The sequence below is a fragment of the Ochotona curzoniae genome, unplaced genomic scaffold (assembly GCF_017591425.1).
Source record: "Ochotona curzoniae isolate NIBS_2020 unplaced genomic scaffold, NIBS_Ocur_1.0 contig_50, whole genome shotgun sequence".
Taxonomy (NCBI): domain Eukaryota; kingdom Metazoa; phylum Chordata; class Mammalia; order Lagomorpha; family Ochotonidae; genus Ochotona; species Ochotona curzoniae.
Window position 1 is genome coordinate 10160792 of NW_024466446.1, and position 18677 is coordinate 10179468.

Consider the following 18677-nt stretch of genomic DNA (forward strand, 5'->3'; position numbering starts at 1 on the left):
AGGCCCGGGCATTTTCTCAGGGTGTGCAGTAATCTGTGACTCGCCCTCCTTAGCACTCCCACTTCCCAGAATTACTCAGCTCACAAATGCACCCAGGGCGCCCCGCTGTGACGTGTTGAAAGGATAACTCTTGCACCAAGGAGCAGACTGAGTTGTAAGTGACTCCCTTGGGTGATTAAATGCCGAGAGCCAGGGCTGTAGTGCTAGAATTCATTGGCTGCCAAGTTTATTCCGACGCCACAAGCATTTGTCTCCGTCTAGATAGTAAGGGTTCTGAAAAGATACACACACAATGCCTTTTGGCAAAGCATTTTCACACCCTACTTCTCCCTCTAGGGAGTGGAGAATTGAAGGTACCCCATCCTAGGATGCTCAGCATATTGGAACAGGAAGACTTGGGGACTCATATTTTGGCAATGAGAACAGAAAGCCAGAGCTGTGGCACGGGGCATGGAGCACCGAGCATCAGAACATCAGAGTACCTGGTTGGAGTCCCAACGCCTGCGCTTCCCATCCAGCTTCCTGCTAATCCACTCTTGGGAGGCAGTCGGTGATAGCTCAACCACTGTGGACCCTGTCACCCCACGGAGGACCTGGCCTGAGTTATTGCCTCCTGCCATTGGCCTGGAGACAGTCCAAGCCTGCTGAAACCTTGGCCACACCTTCAAGTGGGCGGGATCAGCACTGCCCACCCATGGCCTAACTACCAATGGGGAACATTTTGCCTATTACAAGGAGGGGTCAGGTGGCTTCAAAGCCCAGGAGCCTTCCTTTGACCTTCCTTTGACCGTCCTTAATCCTTCTAAAAGGCACCCCAACTGGCTAACCCTCCGGAGGTGCTTTCCCATCCCTCTTCTTTCCCCACTCAACTGGTCCCTTTGCAAATCAAACTTTTCTGCCTGCAACCAATTCCTGGCTTTTTATTTCTATATTAAGCTGAGAAAAGAACCCACCAGGTTTTCCTGGTAACAGTAGGCATTGGAGACAGGGGGACAAGTCAGCAAGTGGATGATCTTTCTCTGTCTCTTTCTTTTAAATAAAATGAAAATAAAGACTTTTCTTTTTTTAAATATAGACCTGCTACAGGAAAGATTATCCAGAGGATCATGAATTACAGAAGAGAGTTCTGTTGCTAACTTCATCATGGTTGTCTGTATTCTCACTATATTTTTTAATGTCAATGAATCGTGCATTTATTCCTTCTGGTTCTCAGCTTCACAAAGCTGGAAATGTGTGTCGGGGGGATGAGGGTCCCCGGATTAGGTGAGCCCCGAAGCTCCCACATATATCCTATTGTAAGCCTGGTAAAGAAGTGGGGCGAGGACAATTTTCTTGCACTGCTGATGGGTGACAAAATTGGTACAAATAGGAATTGTGACGAGGTAATAAACAGTAGGAATAACACTCAAAATGAGTACCACTTGTGACCCCATGATTTCATGTTTAGGCTTATTCCTTAGTAAACTTTCATATGGGCACACCAAGACATGTCCAGCATTCCTGAGCGCTGTGTACGAGTAATGCCATGGATAAAGGACTGCCCCATCACACAAAGGAATACTACTCAGCAGTTAGAATGAATAATTTAGTTCTCTATAAAAATATAAACTCAGGCCCAGCACGGTAGCCCAGAAGCTAAAGTCCTTGCCTTGCATGCCTCAGATCATATGAGCGCCAGTTCTAATTCCGGTGGCTCCAATTCCCATCCAGCTCCCTGCCTGTGGCCTGGGAAAGCAACAGAGGACGGCCCAAAGCCTTGGGACCCTGCACCCATGTGGGAGACCTGGAAGAAGCTCCTGGCTCCTGGCTTCGGATCAGTGCAGCTCCGGTCGTTGCAGCCACTTGGGGGAGTGAATCAACAGATGCAAGATCTTTCTCTGTGTCTCTCCTCCTCTCTGTATATCTGCCTTTCCAATAAAAATAAAAGAAGTCTTTACAAAAACAAAAACACAAGCTCTTCAGCACTTCCCATTGGTTGAATTCAGGGAATCTGTGTAACTCAAGTGAGTAAAGGTTGCAAGTGAATTTAGCACAGTGAAATGATAAAATCCATAGGAACAGTCATGCGGAAGACAAGGAAAAACTCATATTGCAGATTGAAAAAAATAAAATGCATAGCACATGGCATATGAATCTATTACACCCATTCTAAGTGAGCACAGAACAGTATTAGGTATTTACAGATATAGATTTTCCCCCAAAACAGTACGCGTTTGTGTGTAAAAAAAAAAAAAAAAAGGAAAATGAAAAGCCATACCCATGTTCATGATAACAGTGAGCAGTGAGAAGTCTGTGAGTGGACATTGCATAAAGAAGACTTGAATCTTTATGACTTACATATTTCATTAAAAAGCATAAAAAGGACAAAATCTCTTCTCTGGATTGTGGGGAGAAATGCTTGCTATTTTTTTGCTGCATTTTGAAACATTGACCAAAATAAAAAACAAAGTATGTGAAGAGCAGTGCCAATGGGAGCCGTGTGGGGACAGGCAGCGTGTCCCATTTGTGCGAAGGGTCAAGGTCAAGAACTTGAGCCAGCCCGGTCTCTCAGGCTGCCAGTGTCCAGCTCATCGTCATCCAAGCTGCTAGGCCCCCAGCTACATGTTGCTAACAGAACTAGAAATCGAAATTAATGAAATTTAAGTACCTCCGGAGCCAAATTTTGAGTGCTGAACAGCTGCGTGGGACTACCGGCTAGCATGCTGGACACGAAGCCCACGGAACATTTCCGTTACTGCAGTGAGTTGAACTCAACAGAGCAGGTGCTGACCTAAAGACTTTCATTTTCTGTCTCTGTACAGAGAAAACCACTGACAGCTAATCCACGAAATGGTATTCCAGGATAACCCCTTTGGGCTTCCGTAGCGCGGCGGTTGCCACATCTGCCTGGCCTAGGATAATGCTAAAAATTACAATTATCACCAAATCACCATGTTCTTGTTAAAGGCAATGCGATAAGACATTTTTAGAAGCACACCCAGCAATTGTCCGTAGTTGTATAAATAATACGTTTCACTTCCTCCTAAACTCTTTGAGAAGATGGGTTGAAGGACAATGAAAGCGTTATCTAAGCAGAGTCCAACAGTCCTCCAAGGGCTGGGGTCGGGGAGGTGGCGATGGAGGGGGAAGGGGTAGTTGTTTATTTACCTGTACACAGTATGAGGGACATACACTTCTCGGATCGGAAATTCCAGAATCTCTTTGTGTAGACGTGTCCGGCTTTCGGGAAACGGCCTCACGGGCAGCATCTCAGGTGTCACGCAGCCGGGGATGCTCTCTGGAGCTGAAGAGATCTCCAGTCGGAGCACGCCTTCCAAGGGGCAGACAGGACTGCGGGTTAGTTAGCAAGCAGCTTTGTCACGTGACCAGGGCAGCCGCGAGGGGGGGGTGTTACAGGTAACCTGGGAGCGTGCATGAACTTGGGGAGTTCTCAGCTCACTTCTGAAAGCCTGAGAAAATCTAATGTGAAGGTGTCCGGTGAGTCGGACTATGCAACCTCAGCCATGGAATAGTCCTGGTGGTTAAGTTGCTTCCTTGCACAGCCGGCGGTACAAATGGAGGGGCTTTGGCCTTGGTGTCCCTTGGGACCCAAGCGTGCAGCAGAAGGACCCTGGGGGCTGTCTGGTTGAGGAAAAGGAAGGAGCCTTCACCTCCTGTGAGAATACCCCACGTGGACTCTTTCTCCGGTCAGAGCTGCTCGTGATAAGTAAGATTATCGAGTCATCTTTGTTCATAAAGATGACCTGATTAACTAAAAAAACCAGGTTTCAAATGCAATGTTTTTCAAAAGCCAGCCTTTAAGGAAAATAGAAAACATCAAGAGATGGGCCCAAATTCAGATTCTTAAGTCTGTTACACAGATGCATATATTATATGTATAAACACATGTATACATGTGCATATCTGTATTAAAGATTCCTATTTATTTGCAGTTACAGAGAGGAGGATATTCCTCTGCTGAGCTACTCCCCAAACAGCTGCAATGGTCAGAGCTGAACTGATGCAAAGCCAGGAGCCAGGAGCTTCTTCCCGGTGTCTCACATGGCTGCAAGGGCCCAAAGACGAGCCATCCTCCGTTGCTTTCCCACACAAACATGGAGCTGGATCAGAAGTGGAGCAGCCAGGACTTGAACCAGTGCCCATAGGGGATGCCAGTGCTGCAGGTGGAGGATGAGCTTGCTACACTACCAAGCCGGCCCCTGTTTTATATTTGCGATAGGCAACAAGACAGAGAGAGGGAGAGACACAGCGAGCCATCCCCCACCTAGTGATTCAGTGCCCAAATACATTCACGAGCCAGGGACAGGCCAGGTTAAAACCGAGAGCCCAGAACTCAATCTCTAAGCCATTGAGCACCTGCTTCCTTTGAACAGGCTCAGGAAGCTAGAAGGAGGAGGAGACCTGGGACCACAGCGCATGCGCTCCAGTGTGGCATTCAGGCGCACCAAGAAGCAAGTTAGCCACAAGGTCAAATGCCTGCCCCCACTGCAAAATCCCTGATTTGGAAGACGATATAAATTCCAGCTCCGGATAAACAACGTGCTGATGCTGAACCGTGTGGGCACAGCGAAAGAGGCCAAAGGGAAGCCAGCCACACCTGGGATCGACTTGACTCTCCTCTGTAGGGACGAGGACCTTTTGTAGTCGGCTAAGAACTTGAACAAGTCTTCGTCGCTGAGCCGATCCCCCTCCTGCAAGAAGAAGGCAGGTGGATGCGCAGGTTGCATGGGATAGGGACCGGAAGACCTCTGCCTTCCAGGTACCTGACAGGATTATTGGCAATTGAGGAATCATTCATTCTCACTTCCTGTGGAGCATTCAGGGATCTAGGCACTAACTCCAACCCAAAGATGCTAGATTCCCCCTCGGACAACACGTCACAACACGCCTCAAACACACACGACGGATCTCCACTTCTTACAGACAAGCCAGCAGTGTGGAGAGGAAGATGTGCCTTAACCCTAATGAGAAAAGTCAGGTGTTGTCAAGGACCAGTCCCTGAGGCCATGCAATCAGGAAGGGCTGTACCCTGAGCAGAACCCCTCTCGGAGCCTTGCTGTTTCTATTCTGCTGCCCAGTGTGTTTCCACTTGCTAATGTGACCCATTCCGGACCTCTGGAGCTGTGAAAATATTTCCAAACAGGATCAAATCAAGTCTAAATCAAGCTTTTTTTTTTTTTTTTTAAGGTAAAATATTAAATAGAGCTCAGGTTGAGGACGTTCATACTGTGGTACACCTGACCCTGGAACCTTTTCATCCTGCAAAAGAAGTCTGACCCTTTGTGCCCCTTAAATAACAACTCCACTGCCCTCTTTCCACGGTCCCTGGCTTTTTCCTCCAAGTTTTCAATGATGGTAATGTTTGCTGTGCTGTCTGGGGTGACTCCTGTCCAGGAGGAAGAACCCTAAAGAGGTGCACACGGGACACTGAGAACCAAACCCTGCCAGGAAACCTGGGGCGACCGGGACTTGACGTGTCAGTCCCAGCTTCATACGTTTCTGGGCTGGCTGGTGCTAACGGAGGACCAATCAGCGGGCACAGCTCTATCACTGAGCACTTTCTGGACCCAAGGCGCTCTTTGATGCCCCAGATCACGTGCCACTCACAACAGCCACAAGCATCAAGTGTCACTATTGCTGCTGGTTAGATGAGGTCAGCGGACATGTTCCATGGAGCACCACACGTGAGGACCAACCCAGACACTTGGTGAACAGATACCTGCTTGAAAAAGTTGTTAACGGTCATGGTGCTGGTCTTAAAGTTGGAGCCAACGCCATTCTCCTCCAAGGAGAAGGCCCTTTCAGAAAGTCTTCTGGACTGGGACAAAGTCCTGCGTTCACCCACAGAGCTTCTTCCTTCAATGAAAAGAAACATTATCTTAAAATGCACCTATCTGTCGGAATGCACAGCGACGGCGAACTTACAGGGAAGAACTTTGTGAAAGTCACTGACCATGAGCATCCTTGCTTTAAACAGAAGCTTCCCTTCTGGGGTCCCTATTTTTCTTTTTTCTTAAAGATTTATTTATTTATTTATATTGCAAAGTCAGATATACAGAGAGGAAGATCTTCCGCCCATTCATTCACTCCCCAAGTGGCAGCAATGACTGGAGCTCAGCTGATCTAAAGCCAGGAGCCAGGAGTTTCTTTCAGGTCTCCCAAGAGGGTACAGGGTCCCAAGGCCTTGGGCCATTCTCTATTGCTTTCCCAGGCCACAAGTAGGGAGCTGGATGGGAAGTGGGGCCACCGGGATTAGAACTGGCGCCCATATGGGATCTCGGCGCGTGCAAGGCGAGGACTTTAGCTGTTAGGCTACTGTTTCAGAACCACCCTATCTTTCCCAGTGCTCTACTGGAATCCCCTAAGCAGTGAGTGCAGAGAAGTCAGGAACAGGTCAGACTCCCTTCACTGGGCGCCCAGGGTAGAATCCAGAGCTGCTGTCAGACCAGGGTCTCGGTAAAAAAAAAAAAAAAACCACCTTGATTTATTCAGCCCAGTGTTTGTTTTTGCTATTTTTACAATTGCATTCCCCTGGGAGAGGCCAGAACTGAAATGGCCCTGCAGGCATTTGAATTGTGATCTAATCAGGCACAGCTCCATGGGGGGGGGGGGGGGACACTCCGAATCCAAGCTCTCGGTGTGTGGACCAGGCAGCAAAACTGTCTGACTTTGTTGACCTGCCTACTGGGGATTAGAATCCTAAACCCCACACAAGCCTGAGCTGGGAACCTGAGCTTTTGCTTAATTGTCACCTATCCCCTTTTGTGATTCATATTGCTTTATATTGCAAAATGCAGGGGTTCTGTGAGTGAACGCTCAGATGGCTTAGAGCCTAACAGATTTCTGTCTTTGAATATTGCTTTATCCCTCATCTGTACCATGATGCTGACCTGGAACTTTTTCCTAGCTAAACTCCTACCTCAGTGTGATAGTCTGCAGATTTGATTGGCATCTTAAGAGTCAGACACCAGGCTTGTGTTAATTCACTCTTGCCCTAGAGGCGATTGAGACCTCAAGGCAGCCTGAGCCTCAAAATTCCTCAGGTCATAGCAGCCACGAAGCCCTGCACATAGTTTTCAATCAAGGCTATATGGGACTACACAGAAGACAGTGTGAAAACATTTTGTGGTGGGGGGGGCCAGATGCAGTCAAGTTTATTACTGACAAGTCAAAAATAACCCAGGAGTTTTGACTGGTAATTATGCAATAGTAACTCCAGAAGAGCAGCGGCAATAACAAAATGCCATTTCCTCCACTTCCCGCTGAAGGCAACATTTCAGAAGAAGCAGAGCTAAGGAATGCATAAGAATGCATGGGAATATACAGTTCGACACTAGCTGGATACAAAGGCATTTGGGAAAATGGAAATCCTGGCACACATGGTTGGGATACGTGTACTTGAAAACTCTGCTTGGATTGGTCCAATCTGTGACTCAATCAAGAGCGAAAGGCTGGGAAAAAATAAGTTACATTGGACACTCTTTGGATATCATTTTTAATTTAATTCAAATCAGTTATCTATTCATTTTAATGTTATTGGAAGGGCAGAGAAATAAATGGGATCTTTCATCCATTGGTTCACACCCCAAATGTCTACAACGGGCAGGATTGGACCAGGCCAAAGTCCGGACAATCCCATGTGGGTGGCCGGGATTCCAGGCCTTCAGCCAGCAATTCATCTCACATCTGCAGGAAGCTTCAACCGAAGGCTCAGTCAAGATTTGAACCCAGCCATTCTCTTCTGAGATATGGGGGCCCCCCAGATGGCCACTATGGTCAAGCTTGGGGTTAGAGGTGGGCCAGGCTGAAGCCAAGAACCAAGAACTTATTCCAGTCCTCCCACATGTATGCAGCGACCCAGGTACATGAGCAGTGAATTGGATTGGAAATGGGGCAGCCAGGTCTCAAACAGGCACCGTACAGGATAAGGCAGGGGCTTAACCCACTGCCCCATAGCCCCGCAAGCAACATCTTCCCTGCTATAGGAAATATCTCTGCCCCAAACATGTACTTCTAAAAATTGCATTTGGAAAAATACTCTTTAAGAGACTCGAAATTTTGCTGAGACTCCTAAGTGTAGCTTTAGGAAGTCTTTATATCAGTTGCTTTTCTACGCCTACAAGACACAACCATGTCTTTTTTTTGACATCTGATTATTCTATCATCCTATTGTTTTTAAGAGTGTTACCACTGAGGGGGGTGATGGCTACTGAAAAGCAGCCTTTTAAAGTGTGAAACCATCTAGCAAATTACAGCCAAAATTTTATTCTAAAAGTATACTTAAGCTCTGAAAATGTTCATGGCAATTGGTTGGAGATTATTCTGCAAGGAGGTACACGCAATTCTGTCATGACAAATTTTCATTCTGCTAATCTCTTTTTTTCATTCCCACTCCCTAAACTTTACTATACCCCCGAATCCCATCAATAAACAGTTGGTGCACTGTGGAGCTCTCTCCTTCCCACTGCAGATGGCAAATCTTACCAGTCACGGGCTCCGCATCGGCTACCTCCCTTTCAAGGGTGGAGACATTGAAGAAGCTTGCTAAACTGATGGGAGCCCAGGCAAAGGGCATCCGGTATTTCCCTAAGCGCTGGCAAAAGGATTCAGCTTGAAGTTTTAATTTTTCAATCTTTTCTTTACTCTGGAGGAAAAACGGAAAAGAGATGGAGAAGAATCAGATAATAAGGCATCAGCAACAAGCCAGCAGCTCCCCTAGACGGGCCGAATCCCAAAGGGGGACTCAACAGGACAAGGATGCCACTTGGGCCCAAAGTCTAAAGGACAACAAAATCAGGTCTAAGATGCAAGACTTAGAGGTGCTACATCCAATCGGTAAATTATGCATGCAGGTTGAGAACCTGCGCAGGACAGCACCAAGGAAAAATCCAGGCTCCTCCTGATTCAGTACTTTCTGAGGTGCGTTAGAGCTGAATCCCAAGCATCCCTGTGGGAAAGGGGCGGCAGCCTGTGGTGCCGCTGGGGAAGGACAACAGATCACTGGCATCCTTCAGTTTTGTAAGGGATGCCTGGTCTTCCCAAACAGCTGGGTTAAACCTACTGGCCAAGCTGTACCATGACATCCGGGTGAGCACCATAACCAGCTCAGTAAGTTACATCTTTATCATGGACGGCCAGTCTCTTTTGCTTTTGTTCAAACACATTTCTGTGTGTGTTTACAACAGAGATGTATCACAAGTGAAAGCACATCGGGTATTTATCTGGAAACACCTTTTTGTAAGATGCCACCACTTTGTAAAGCTCAAGTGAGCCTACCTTCCCACCGTCACTTTCCTTGATAACCATGTAGGGTTCTGCGCAGTCTCCAATCTCCCCTTGCTGAAGGACTTTCTCAATCTGCCAGCAAATAATACCGAAAGAAGCACAAAAATTATATCCCTGTGATGAAACCTGTGCAACACCCCCACGTAATGCTTATTGACAACATTTGATGACGTGCTGTGTGCACAACAGATGGCATTGATTTTTTTTTTTAAGATTTATATTTCTTTACTGGAGAGGCGGATGTACAGGGAGAAGGAGAGACAGAGAGGAAGAGCTTTTGTCTGTTGGTTCACTCCCCAAGTGGCTGCATCGGCAGCCAGGGCTGAGCCTATCTGAAGCAAGGAGCCAGGAGCTTCCTCTGGGTCTCCCACATGGAGACCCAGGGTCCCAAAGCTTTGGGCTGTCTTCTACTGCTTTCCCAGGCCACAAGTGGGGAGCTGGATGCAAAGTGGAGCAGCCGGGATTAGAACTGGTGCCCTTAGGGTATTGATTTTTTTTTTTTTAAGATTTATTTACTTTTGTTGAAAAGGCGGATATATAGAGGGTAGGAGAGACAGAGAGGAATATCGCGCCAGGCCCTATGGTATTGATTTTTAAGATGAGTATGAAAAACACAATATACAGTGTTATAAAACAAAATTATAAAGGCATATTAAAAGGATGATGGCAGATACACAGCATATGTTAGCAGTTATTATCTTCGGATGGTGGGGTTATTTGTGATGTTTTACTTTCTTCTATTGCTTCCATGTAGCTTCTATTTTTGAAAAATAAACATGTGTTATGCCCATAATAAAAATGCAATAAAACCTATTTTATTAAAGCAAAACCCGTGAGTTCTATATCGGAAGTGAGAAGCTCATTTTCTTTAATATTACTTACAAGGTAAAAAAGAAATACGATCTCTATAAAAGTCAGGTTGGGACTAAAACCTTCTAGAAAATGAACAGAATAAATTGGCCGTAATTGTGTTCGTCACACTTCCTATTAGGGCTACTTATCCGGGTTTAATAGACTTGGGAAGAAATCCGAAAGCCACGAGACACACAGCTGGTCAATCAGACAGCGCGTCACTACCTTGACCACGAGGTAGATGTCTGGGGACGGGTAGGTGACAGAGAAGACTGCAGATCTGGCCTGACTCGATGGCGCAACCGACGGTGTGTGAGCGCGAAGAAATGCTTTGAACTGGTCAGAATTCAGGTCGCAGTGAAAGTTTTCGGAGATCTGGAAATGAGCGACAAAGGGAAAAAAGAAGTTAGACCTGCTATGCTCAGAGCCTAAACACGCCTGAGAAAGAGCAAATTTTTTTTTAAAGATTTATTTTTATTATTTTTTTATTGGAAAGGCGGATATACAGAGAGGAGGAGAGACAGAGAGGAAGATCTTCCGTCCGATGATTCACTCCCCAAGTGAGCGCAACGGCCGATGCTATGCCAATCCGAAGCCAGGAGCCTCTTCCGGGTCTCCCACGCGGGTGCAGGGTCCCAAAGCTTTGGGGCCGTCCTCGACTGCTTTCCCGGGCCACAGGCAGGGAGCTGGACAGGAAGCGGGGCTGCCGGGATTAGAACCCGCGCCCATATGGGATCCCGGGAGTGCAAGGCGAGGACCTTAACCACTTGCGCCACCGCACCGGGCCCAAGAAAGAGCAAATTTGTAGCACCCATTGGTGTGAACAAAAGCTGAGTGGCATGTGGCATAGACTCGACCAGTCTGCTCACATACTGGCATGCACAGGAACTATGGCTGGGGGTGGGCCTAGTGGGAGTTACGGGGGAGTCGCTCAGACTGGGCAACAGCTCCTGCTGGTGTATGCGAGGGCTGAGTATGTGGTATGCAGGGTTAGGGGGGCCCACGGTATCCACTGGCTTATATAAAAGATGGAGCTGCAGACAGATCTGATCCAACAGCTGCAACCACCAGTGTGTGTGTGTGTGTGTGTGTGTGTGTAGGCTGATGAGGGTGACAGATGGAGCAGGACCCAGCACTGGCTGGCACACATGGGAGTCAGGTTTGGGGTCACCTCTGGTGAGGTATGTTTTTTGAGGACCCCTGGCCTCCAACTGGACCACTACTGGACTCAGAGTTCCAACCACAGGCCAAATCGCAGGATCTGTGGTCTGACCACAGAGTAAATATAGAACTGGGCTTCCTCAGTTGCCGAAGACAGTGCAGTGGACAGCATGCCGAGGTGCACATGGTAGGTATGGCAGCTACTTGGGGCCACAGAGGATGGAGGGTGGAACAAATTGGACAGTTCTCCCAGCCAAGCATTGACAGCAGGCAAGTGGGCGAATGAAGACTCTAATGTGGACAACGTCAGCCAATGGGCCTTGGAAGGATTTCCTCGTCCTTGGAGCAATGAGATCAAAAGCCTTTTAGAACTACTGAAACCACTTGAGCAGGATCCTTGGTGTATGCTCCACGTGGAAGATCCTGGGATAACATCAGGTTCCCCAACCCTGGGTGCTGCTGCGTTTAAGGAGGCGGGGTGTGGCTTCTCCCCTTCTCTCCTCCCTCCCTCCAGATACGGGAAGAAGAAAAAGAAAATTGGAAACAACATTCTCATCCACCTTCACCTATTTCCTTGACCCTTCCTGCACCCATCAGTGATTCAACGATGTAACCATCATCAAAAATAAAACAATAAAAAAGAAATCCACCCAAGCAATGAATGCATTTCTGGTTGTATGGTCTATGGCCTGTGGCCACCAGCTGCCTCACCAGTCCTCCTGGTGATTCTGACGCAGGCTCACATTTGAGAATCAGTGCTTCTAACCGCTGCACTGGGGCAGCCAGCTGTTTGGTGACTGGTATTCACGCAAGAGCCACCAGGGCAATGGGGAGCAGAGAATTCCCCCCATTCCTCGGGGGGCCAAAGTGGTTTTCCTTTATTGCGCATCACAACAGCCAGGGAGAGAAGACACGGGGCCACTAAATCCTTTCCAATGAAAGCCACTTTCCAGCCTTTTCAACACAAGATGATTCCCTTCCTGGCAAGTCTGCTGCTCAAGGTGAACCTTCTCAAGCACAGCAAAGCCGGCCTGCACACCCAGGCTTGCTCAGAATCTGCTGAAGCTGTCTGGGTTCGCACACGACTCCCTGTGCTGACTGCTTCATTTCTCAACGAGGACCATCACTTCTGGCACACCTCTCACTTAAAGATTCTTCAAAGAAAATGACTAGGGGTCCCAGACCTCTGCTTCCAAAGGCAAAAAAAGCAATCCAATTGGATCTGTCCACGGGCCTCTGACTGTGGTTTTTAGCTGCATAGAAGTGTGATTTTAAAAGTGAACCTGGGCCCGGATCGTGGCGCAGTGGTTAAGGTCCTCGCCTTGCACGCCCGGGATCCCATATGGGTGCCGGTTCTATCTCAGCAGCCCCGCTTCCCTTCCAGCTCCCTGCCTGTGGCCCAGGAAAGCAGTCGAGGACGGCCCAAAGCTTTGGGACCCTGCACCTGCGTAGGAGACCCGGAAAGAGGCTCCTGGCTTCAGACCGGCATAGCATCAGCCGTTGCGCTCACTTGGGGAGTGAATCATCAGATGGAAGATCTTCCTCTCTGTCTCTCCTCTCTGTATATCCGCCTTTCCAATAAAAAAAATAATAATAAAAATAAATCTTTAAAAAAAAAAGTGAACCTAGGGGATCATGGTGAATACGCCATGGGTCGGCTTTCTTACCTTCTTCCTTTCTCTGACATCATAGAGGGCGATGCTGGCGAACAGAGGCTCAATTTCAATTTCAAATCTGTTAGAGGGAGAAATGCGGGGAGCTGTGATTTAGATTGTCGTAGGTTTTCTGAAACTGCTTGGATCTGCACACTGGTTAAAACTGCGCACAGTTTCCAGAAATATTCAGAGAACGTCATTGCCTAGAGCTACCACACTGAAACATGAACGGAGAAACACAGGAGGCTCATGGACATTTTCTTAATGTTTGACGTCATGGGGGATGCACAGAATACAGGTTAACGGAGACAAAAGAGTTGGCTATTCCAACAGCACGTTTGCAAATGAGACTGTAATGGTGGTGAACTCACAGACCAGCGGGACAGACTTGAGCTCTGTTCCCCTTCCCAAGCCTGGGAACGCTACCTTCCCCAGTGCCATTTCTTCATACGCAAAGTGAGCAAGCATGTCATAAGGTTACACAAAAAAACCAATGGCGAGCCATATGCCCAAGAGCCCAAAGGCAGAAGCAGCCAAGCGACAGAAGAATGGATGGAAAACAACGGTGTGCGTTTCAGATCTATAAGACCAAAGGCCCTGACGCCTCCAGCAGTAGAGGTGGCTGGGGGCAGGGTTATAGCACAGTTAGCTGAGTTTAGACCCTAGGGTCTGACAATTTCATTTATAAGTAGGAACTCAAACACTCAGAGAAGTTCTTGGAGTTCAAATACGGCCTTGGATCCAGAATTCAGATGCTGAATTGCAAAGCGGCCGCTGTGGAAGGGATGCACGGATTGACTTGAAGAGACAAATGATCTTCCTGGTAACATGCGAAAAAATATGTTACCCTTATATACTTTAGCCCAGATAATAGCATTTTACAATTTTGATACTTTCAATAAGGTCTGTAATTCAGAGTGGAAGAATCAATTCTACATGGTAGCAGTACGCTAGAAGGAAGAGAAGCAGGTGACCAAGGCAAAGAGTGACACTAAGGCACTGATCAGACGGCAAGAAGCCAACAGGAGAATGGATCTAGATGGCATGTCCATGTGCTGCAACGTAGCTACGCAAGGGCAAAATTAACACACATACAGGAGGGAATGTGACTTTGTTTTTAAACTGTCAAAGTACAATACAACTGTTTCAAAACAGATGTGGTAAACAGATGTCTCTGAGTAGGCAAGGCTCTCATCCGTGATATTTATGAATTTCTGCACCATGACCAATTTCAAGCTGCTAATAAGACGTTGTGAACCGAGAGCGGGGAGGAAGGTGTGTGGTGTCAGCTCGCGTGGGGTGTATACGAGCCGACTCCACCACCCATCTCTCTATTCCTGCTATTTTTCTTGATATCGGCTATCATTTCACATGCCTAACCTTAGCCAACACCTGAGATTCGTTCCGTTGAAAGATGGCAAGCAAAGGTGCGGGAGGAATTAAGTTCATGTCTAGCCGACCGGCCCGCCCTGGTCACTCCCCTGGGGCACACGCTATCCCCAGTGCACCTGCAGGTCTTCTCAATGATTCAGTCTCAGGACTCAGACACGGTTTGTATCTAACAGCACAAGCCTAGCGTAGTGACTTCCGGACCAGCGGGTACTTACTTCAGCGTCAGCACCTTGACCAATATCCTGTTGCCTAGATGTTCTTTAGGACATTCTGGAATTGGACGTATCTCCACAGCGTCCTCCTGTTGGTGAGCACAATGTAATGAGATCATTAGAGAATTTCCATAACGAGTCCCACTTGGAGTTAAGCCAGGGAAGGAGAGATGCCCTCCATATGCATTTGCTTTACGGAATAACGCTGTGTCTTTTATAGGAGATTGTGTCAACCAACTTCCAACCTCAAGGTCAGCGTTGACTACACAAACCCAGAAGACAAAGAGAGTTGGGGGGGCGGGGAGGAAACATGAACACACACACCGCTTAGGAACATCCACCAGATGTACTGCACGATTTTATACCTAGTGTTGGCTGCTTTTAAAAAATTATTATTATTATTATTATTATTATGATACCTTTGTCTTACCACACAGAGGTTAAAGACTGAAAGAGTAGCAAGTGTATTGTAAGTTAAGCAAGCACATCCCAGCTGCGACTGTCTCATAATTAGATTCATGCATGCAAAGATTCCCCACACTCCCGCAGCAGGCTACCCAACACGGCTGAATGTCTAGTACACAGAAGGGCTCCAAGAACGAGGCTCTTTGTGATGGTCTTCCCCTGGGGCTGGATATACTCAGGGTGTCTCATCACACATTCCACGGTGAGTGTATGATTTTTACACGCCGGAGTGAAGTCACCTCTGTGGTAAATTCACACTCAGCTTGCTGGTGTCACTGAAGTGGTCACCTCCGCCATGACGCTAACCTCCCCCCACCCCCATCAGTTCCCGGTCCCTGTGGTCACATGTGGCCATCTCGCTGGATGAAATTAGAGTTCTCCAGAGAATGCACTCTGCTGCTGGCTGTCTGGAATGAGCTGAACTCCCTCAGTGCCGGCTGAATCTTCGAGAACGATAAATACAACAGAAAGGAAGGACCCCTTAACTTGAAGATAGCCTCAAGACACGTTTTGCAAACACTCCTGTGTTTCTAAGGCTACTTTTTCTTTAATCTTCTACCTCCCTTGAAAGAGCCTTTTAAGACCTGACACCTTCTCCCCAGGACACAAGCCTAAAGAGGTTGCAGATTGCCCAGCAAAGCGGGTCTGGGGACATACTGGAATAGGGGCCGCTGAAGGCATGTTTGACAAATGGGGAAAATGACTTCTAGGAGTTTCCACAGACCAAGCCACCTCACTTGCAGGTAGGTGAGAGGGCTGAGATGGTATGGTTTAAAAGTGGAGTCTGAAGGGCATTTCTGGGTCAGAGCAGGGCACTAGTCCATGTGGGAGACATGGGCTGGGTTTGGTAGCATCATTCTCTGCCAGTACTCACAAAAGCTAAGGCTGGGAGGCAGGCTTGGGCTGCAGCACTTACTGCCAAGTGTACGGGGAAGGAGGTGGGCCACGTTAGGCTGGGCCAGAGCATCCACCTGAACATGAGAGAGCTGTGGCTGGGCGGCTGGGGGCAAATTCTGTAGGAGATTTGTGAGTTTGCCCTGTGGGACTACAGCACCCAGAAGTTTGCATGAGAGCTGGGGCTGGTGAAGGACCAAGCCAGGCAAGACTGCGGAACTCACTGATATTCACGGGAGCCAGGGCTGGGAGCAGGTGAGGCTGAGTCAGGCTGCAGTGTGAGAACTGCAAAGTTAGAATGATTGCACCACTCTCACCTCTCTCCACCCAAGACTAGAGGCCAGTATTGTGGCATTACAGGTTAAGCCACTTGCAAAATCCGCATCCCATACGGACACAGGATTCCACTTCTGATGCAGTTCCCACCATAAATAAGAAACACACTATTAAAAAATTCTTGACAACGCTGACAAAAGGTTTTACTGTAATGGTTGGGAAACAAAGTTATAAAACATAATTTTGTAAATTACCATCTTTGGATTTCAGTCACACATGCTCATATATAGCATGTAATCGCCAACACACACATAAAGAGCCAGATGTGAACTGTGGAGTTAAAGGGTTAAAGGATTCACCAACATCTTGCACAAGCCACTTAACCTTTCTAAACTTAAGGACTGGAGACAATATTGCTTATATTATGCAAAGTTAATTTTAAAAATCTATTTTTTGTTGACTAATAATAACCATCTACTAACAGGTATGATGTTTTTAATCTAGACATACACTGAGGAAAGATTTTTAATCTATGTATATACTGTAGAAGGAATTTTTTCAAAAAAAGATTTGTTTTTAGTGGAAAGGCAGATCAAATTTGCAGAGAGAAGCAAAGACAGAGAAAAAGACCCTCCACCTGTTGGTTTGCTCCCCAGATGGCAATGGTGGCCAGAGCTGAGCCAATCTGAAGCCAGGAGTCAGGAACTTCCCTGTGGTCTCCCATATAGGTGCAGCATCCCAAGTTTGGGCCACCCCACTGTTTTCCCAGGTCACAAACAGTGAGCTGGAATGGAAGTGGAACAGCCAGGACATGAACTGGCATCCATATGGGATTCTGGCACTTGCAAGGTGAGGATTGGGCCGTTGAGCCATCACCCTCGGCCCCAGAGAAAGATTTGATCAAGCCAATTAACTTTACTGATACCTCCCTGCCAAGGTGCCTCAGAGGTGGCAGACAGTCACTCAAGACCCTGGGCCTTTGCCACCCAGGTCAGGGACCGGGACAGAGTGTGTTTCTGCCTCCTGGCTTTGCTATTAGTTTGACCTCGGTTGCTGTGGCCAGCTGAGGAGTCAAACAGCAAATGGAAGGCCTGGCTGTCTCTCTCCCTGATGTCCCTCCTTTCAAATAAATAAAATATTTTTAAGGAAGAGTATGGTAAGAATTGCTAGCTGTTACTTTTATCGGCGTTCCATCTAGGGAATGAGGCATCGGGTCTAGTGTGTCATAGACTTGTCTTGATGAAAAGAAATAGCCCCTGGAAATCACGCAGCGAAGCACCTGCGCCTCAAGGATGGTACAACAGCTGGAGGCGACCAGAAACACCTTCCTCGTGGCTCTGCAGCGTCTCGCAAATTCTCTGATGGGGACGCGGTCGCACCCACCTCGTCCACTGATGGGTAGAGAGCAAAGAGCTCGGCCTGCCGATTGGTCCTCCGGGCCTCCTCATTCCGCTTCTCAAAGTCCTCGGAGCTCACGTGTTGCAAAAGGTGTTCCAGCCGCGGGTCAGGCTGCAGGCTGCGAAGGTCAAAGTCACAGGCAGTGAGGGGGCCTCTGCCGGACACGTCACACAGCACGTTCAGGTGGCGGGGGGCCGTCTGGGAGACAACATATTGGGAGGGAGAGAGTGCGCATACGATGAGAAGCAAGGACACATCTGAAGGATATGACACCATTCTTACGTTCACTGCAGCTCTATTTAGGGACAAGACATGGCCGCAGCCCAAATGTCCACCCACTGACGCATGGGTCAAGTGTGTTACATGCAGGCAAGCTGATTCTCCGCCACTAAGAGCGAGAAACTCTTGGCACTGGCAGCAACAGAGATGAAAGCGGAGGTCACCCTGCTAAAGGAAATAGGCCAGGCACAGAAAGACAAGCGCCGCACGCCCTCACACGTGGACTCTAAGAAAGTGGATCTAAAAAGGCTGCCATTGTGGCACGAAGTGATAAACCACCGCTACGAAGGCTGGCATCCTGCATCCAAGTGTGGCTTCCAGGCCCTGCTGCCACTTCTGACCCGAATCTTGGGAACACAATGGATGATGGTCCGAGGAGCTGGGCGCCTGCTGCCCTGTGCGAGCAGGGTTTCAGCCTGGCCCAGACCTGCTGGGTGCAGCTATCTGAGAAGCAAACCAGCAGCTTCTTCTTTCTCCATCTTTCTGCTTCTCCTCCTCCCTGACTCTTCCTTTTGAGTAATGAAGTGAATAAATAAACAAATCTTTTTTTTTTTTTTATAGTTGATCTCATAGAAGCAAAGGGCATGATGGTGGTTACAGAGGCTGGGGACAGAGGGGAGAAGGGAGAGATGGGACAAGGTTGATCAGCGGGTCCCAAGTTATGGTTGAATAGAAACAAGATTCCTGGATTTTTGTACTGCAGGTGACTACAGATGACACAGGTACTACGTGGTACTACGTAGTACCTGTGGTTCTATGTGTCTGTGAAAAACTTTTTAAAACTTTTTTTTAAAAAAGGACAACTAAA

The 18677-nt window shown here is 47.8% G+C and overlaps 1 protein-coding gene across 2 annotated transcripts in view; it reads right to left on the reverse strand.

Moving 5' to 3' along the window:
• DOCK8 (dedicator of cytokinesis 8) overlaps positions 1 to 18677 on the reverse strand; it is a 173512-nt gene that overhangs the window by 85931 nt on the left and 68904 nt on the right. For both annotated transcript variants that reach the window (XM_040988913.1, XM_040988914.1), the window contains 9 exons: positions 17576 to 17788; positions 14561 to 14646; positions 12966 to 13032; positions 10363 to 10512; positions 9277 to 9357; positions 8485 to 8644; positions 5720 to 5856; positions 4598 to 4691; positions 3148 to 3310 (listed from right to left, as the gene is read on the reverse strand). In XM_040988913.1, the coding sequence (XP_040844847.1) occupies positions 3148 to 3310; positions 4598 to 4691; positions 5720 to 5856; positions 8485 to 8644; positions 9277 to 9357; positions 10363 to 10512; positions 12966 to 13032; positions 14561 to 14646; positions 17576 to 17788 (1151 nt within the window). The remainder of the gene's footprint in view (positions 1 to 3147; positions 3311 to 4597; positions 4692 to 5719; positions 5857 to 8484; positions 8645 to 9276; positions 9358 to 10362; positions 10513 to 12965; positions 13033 to 14560; positions 14647 to 17575; positions 17789 to 18677) is intronic.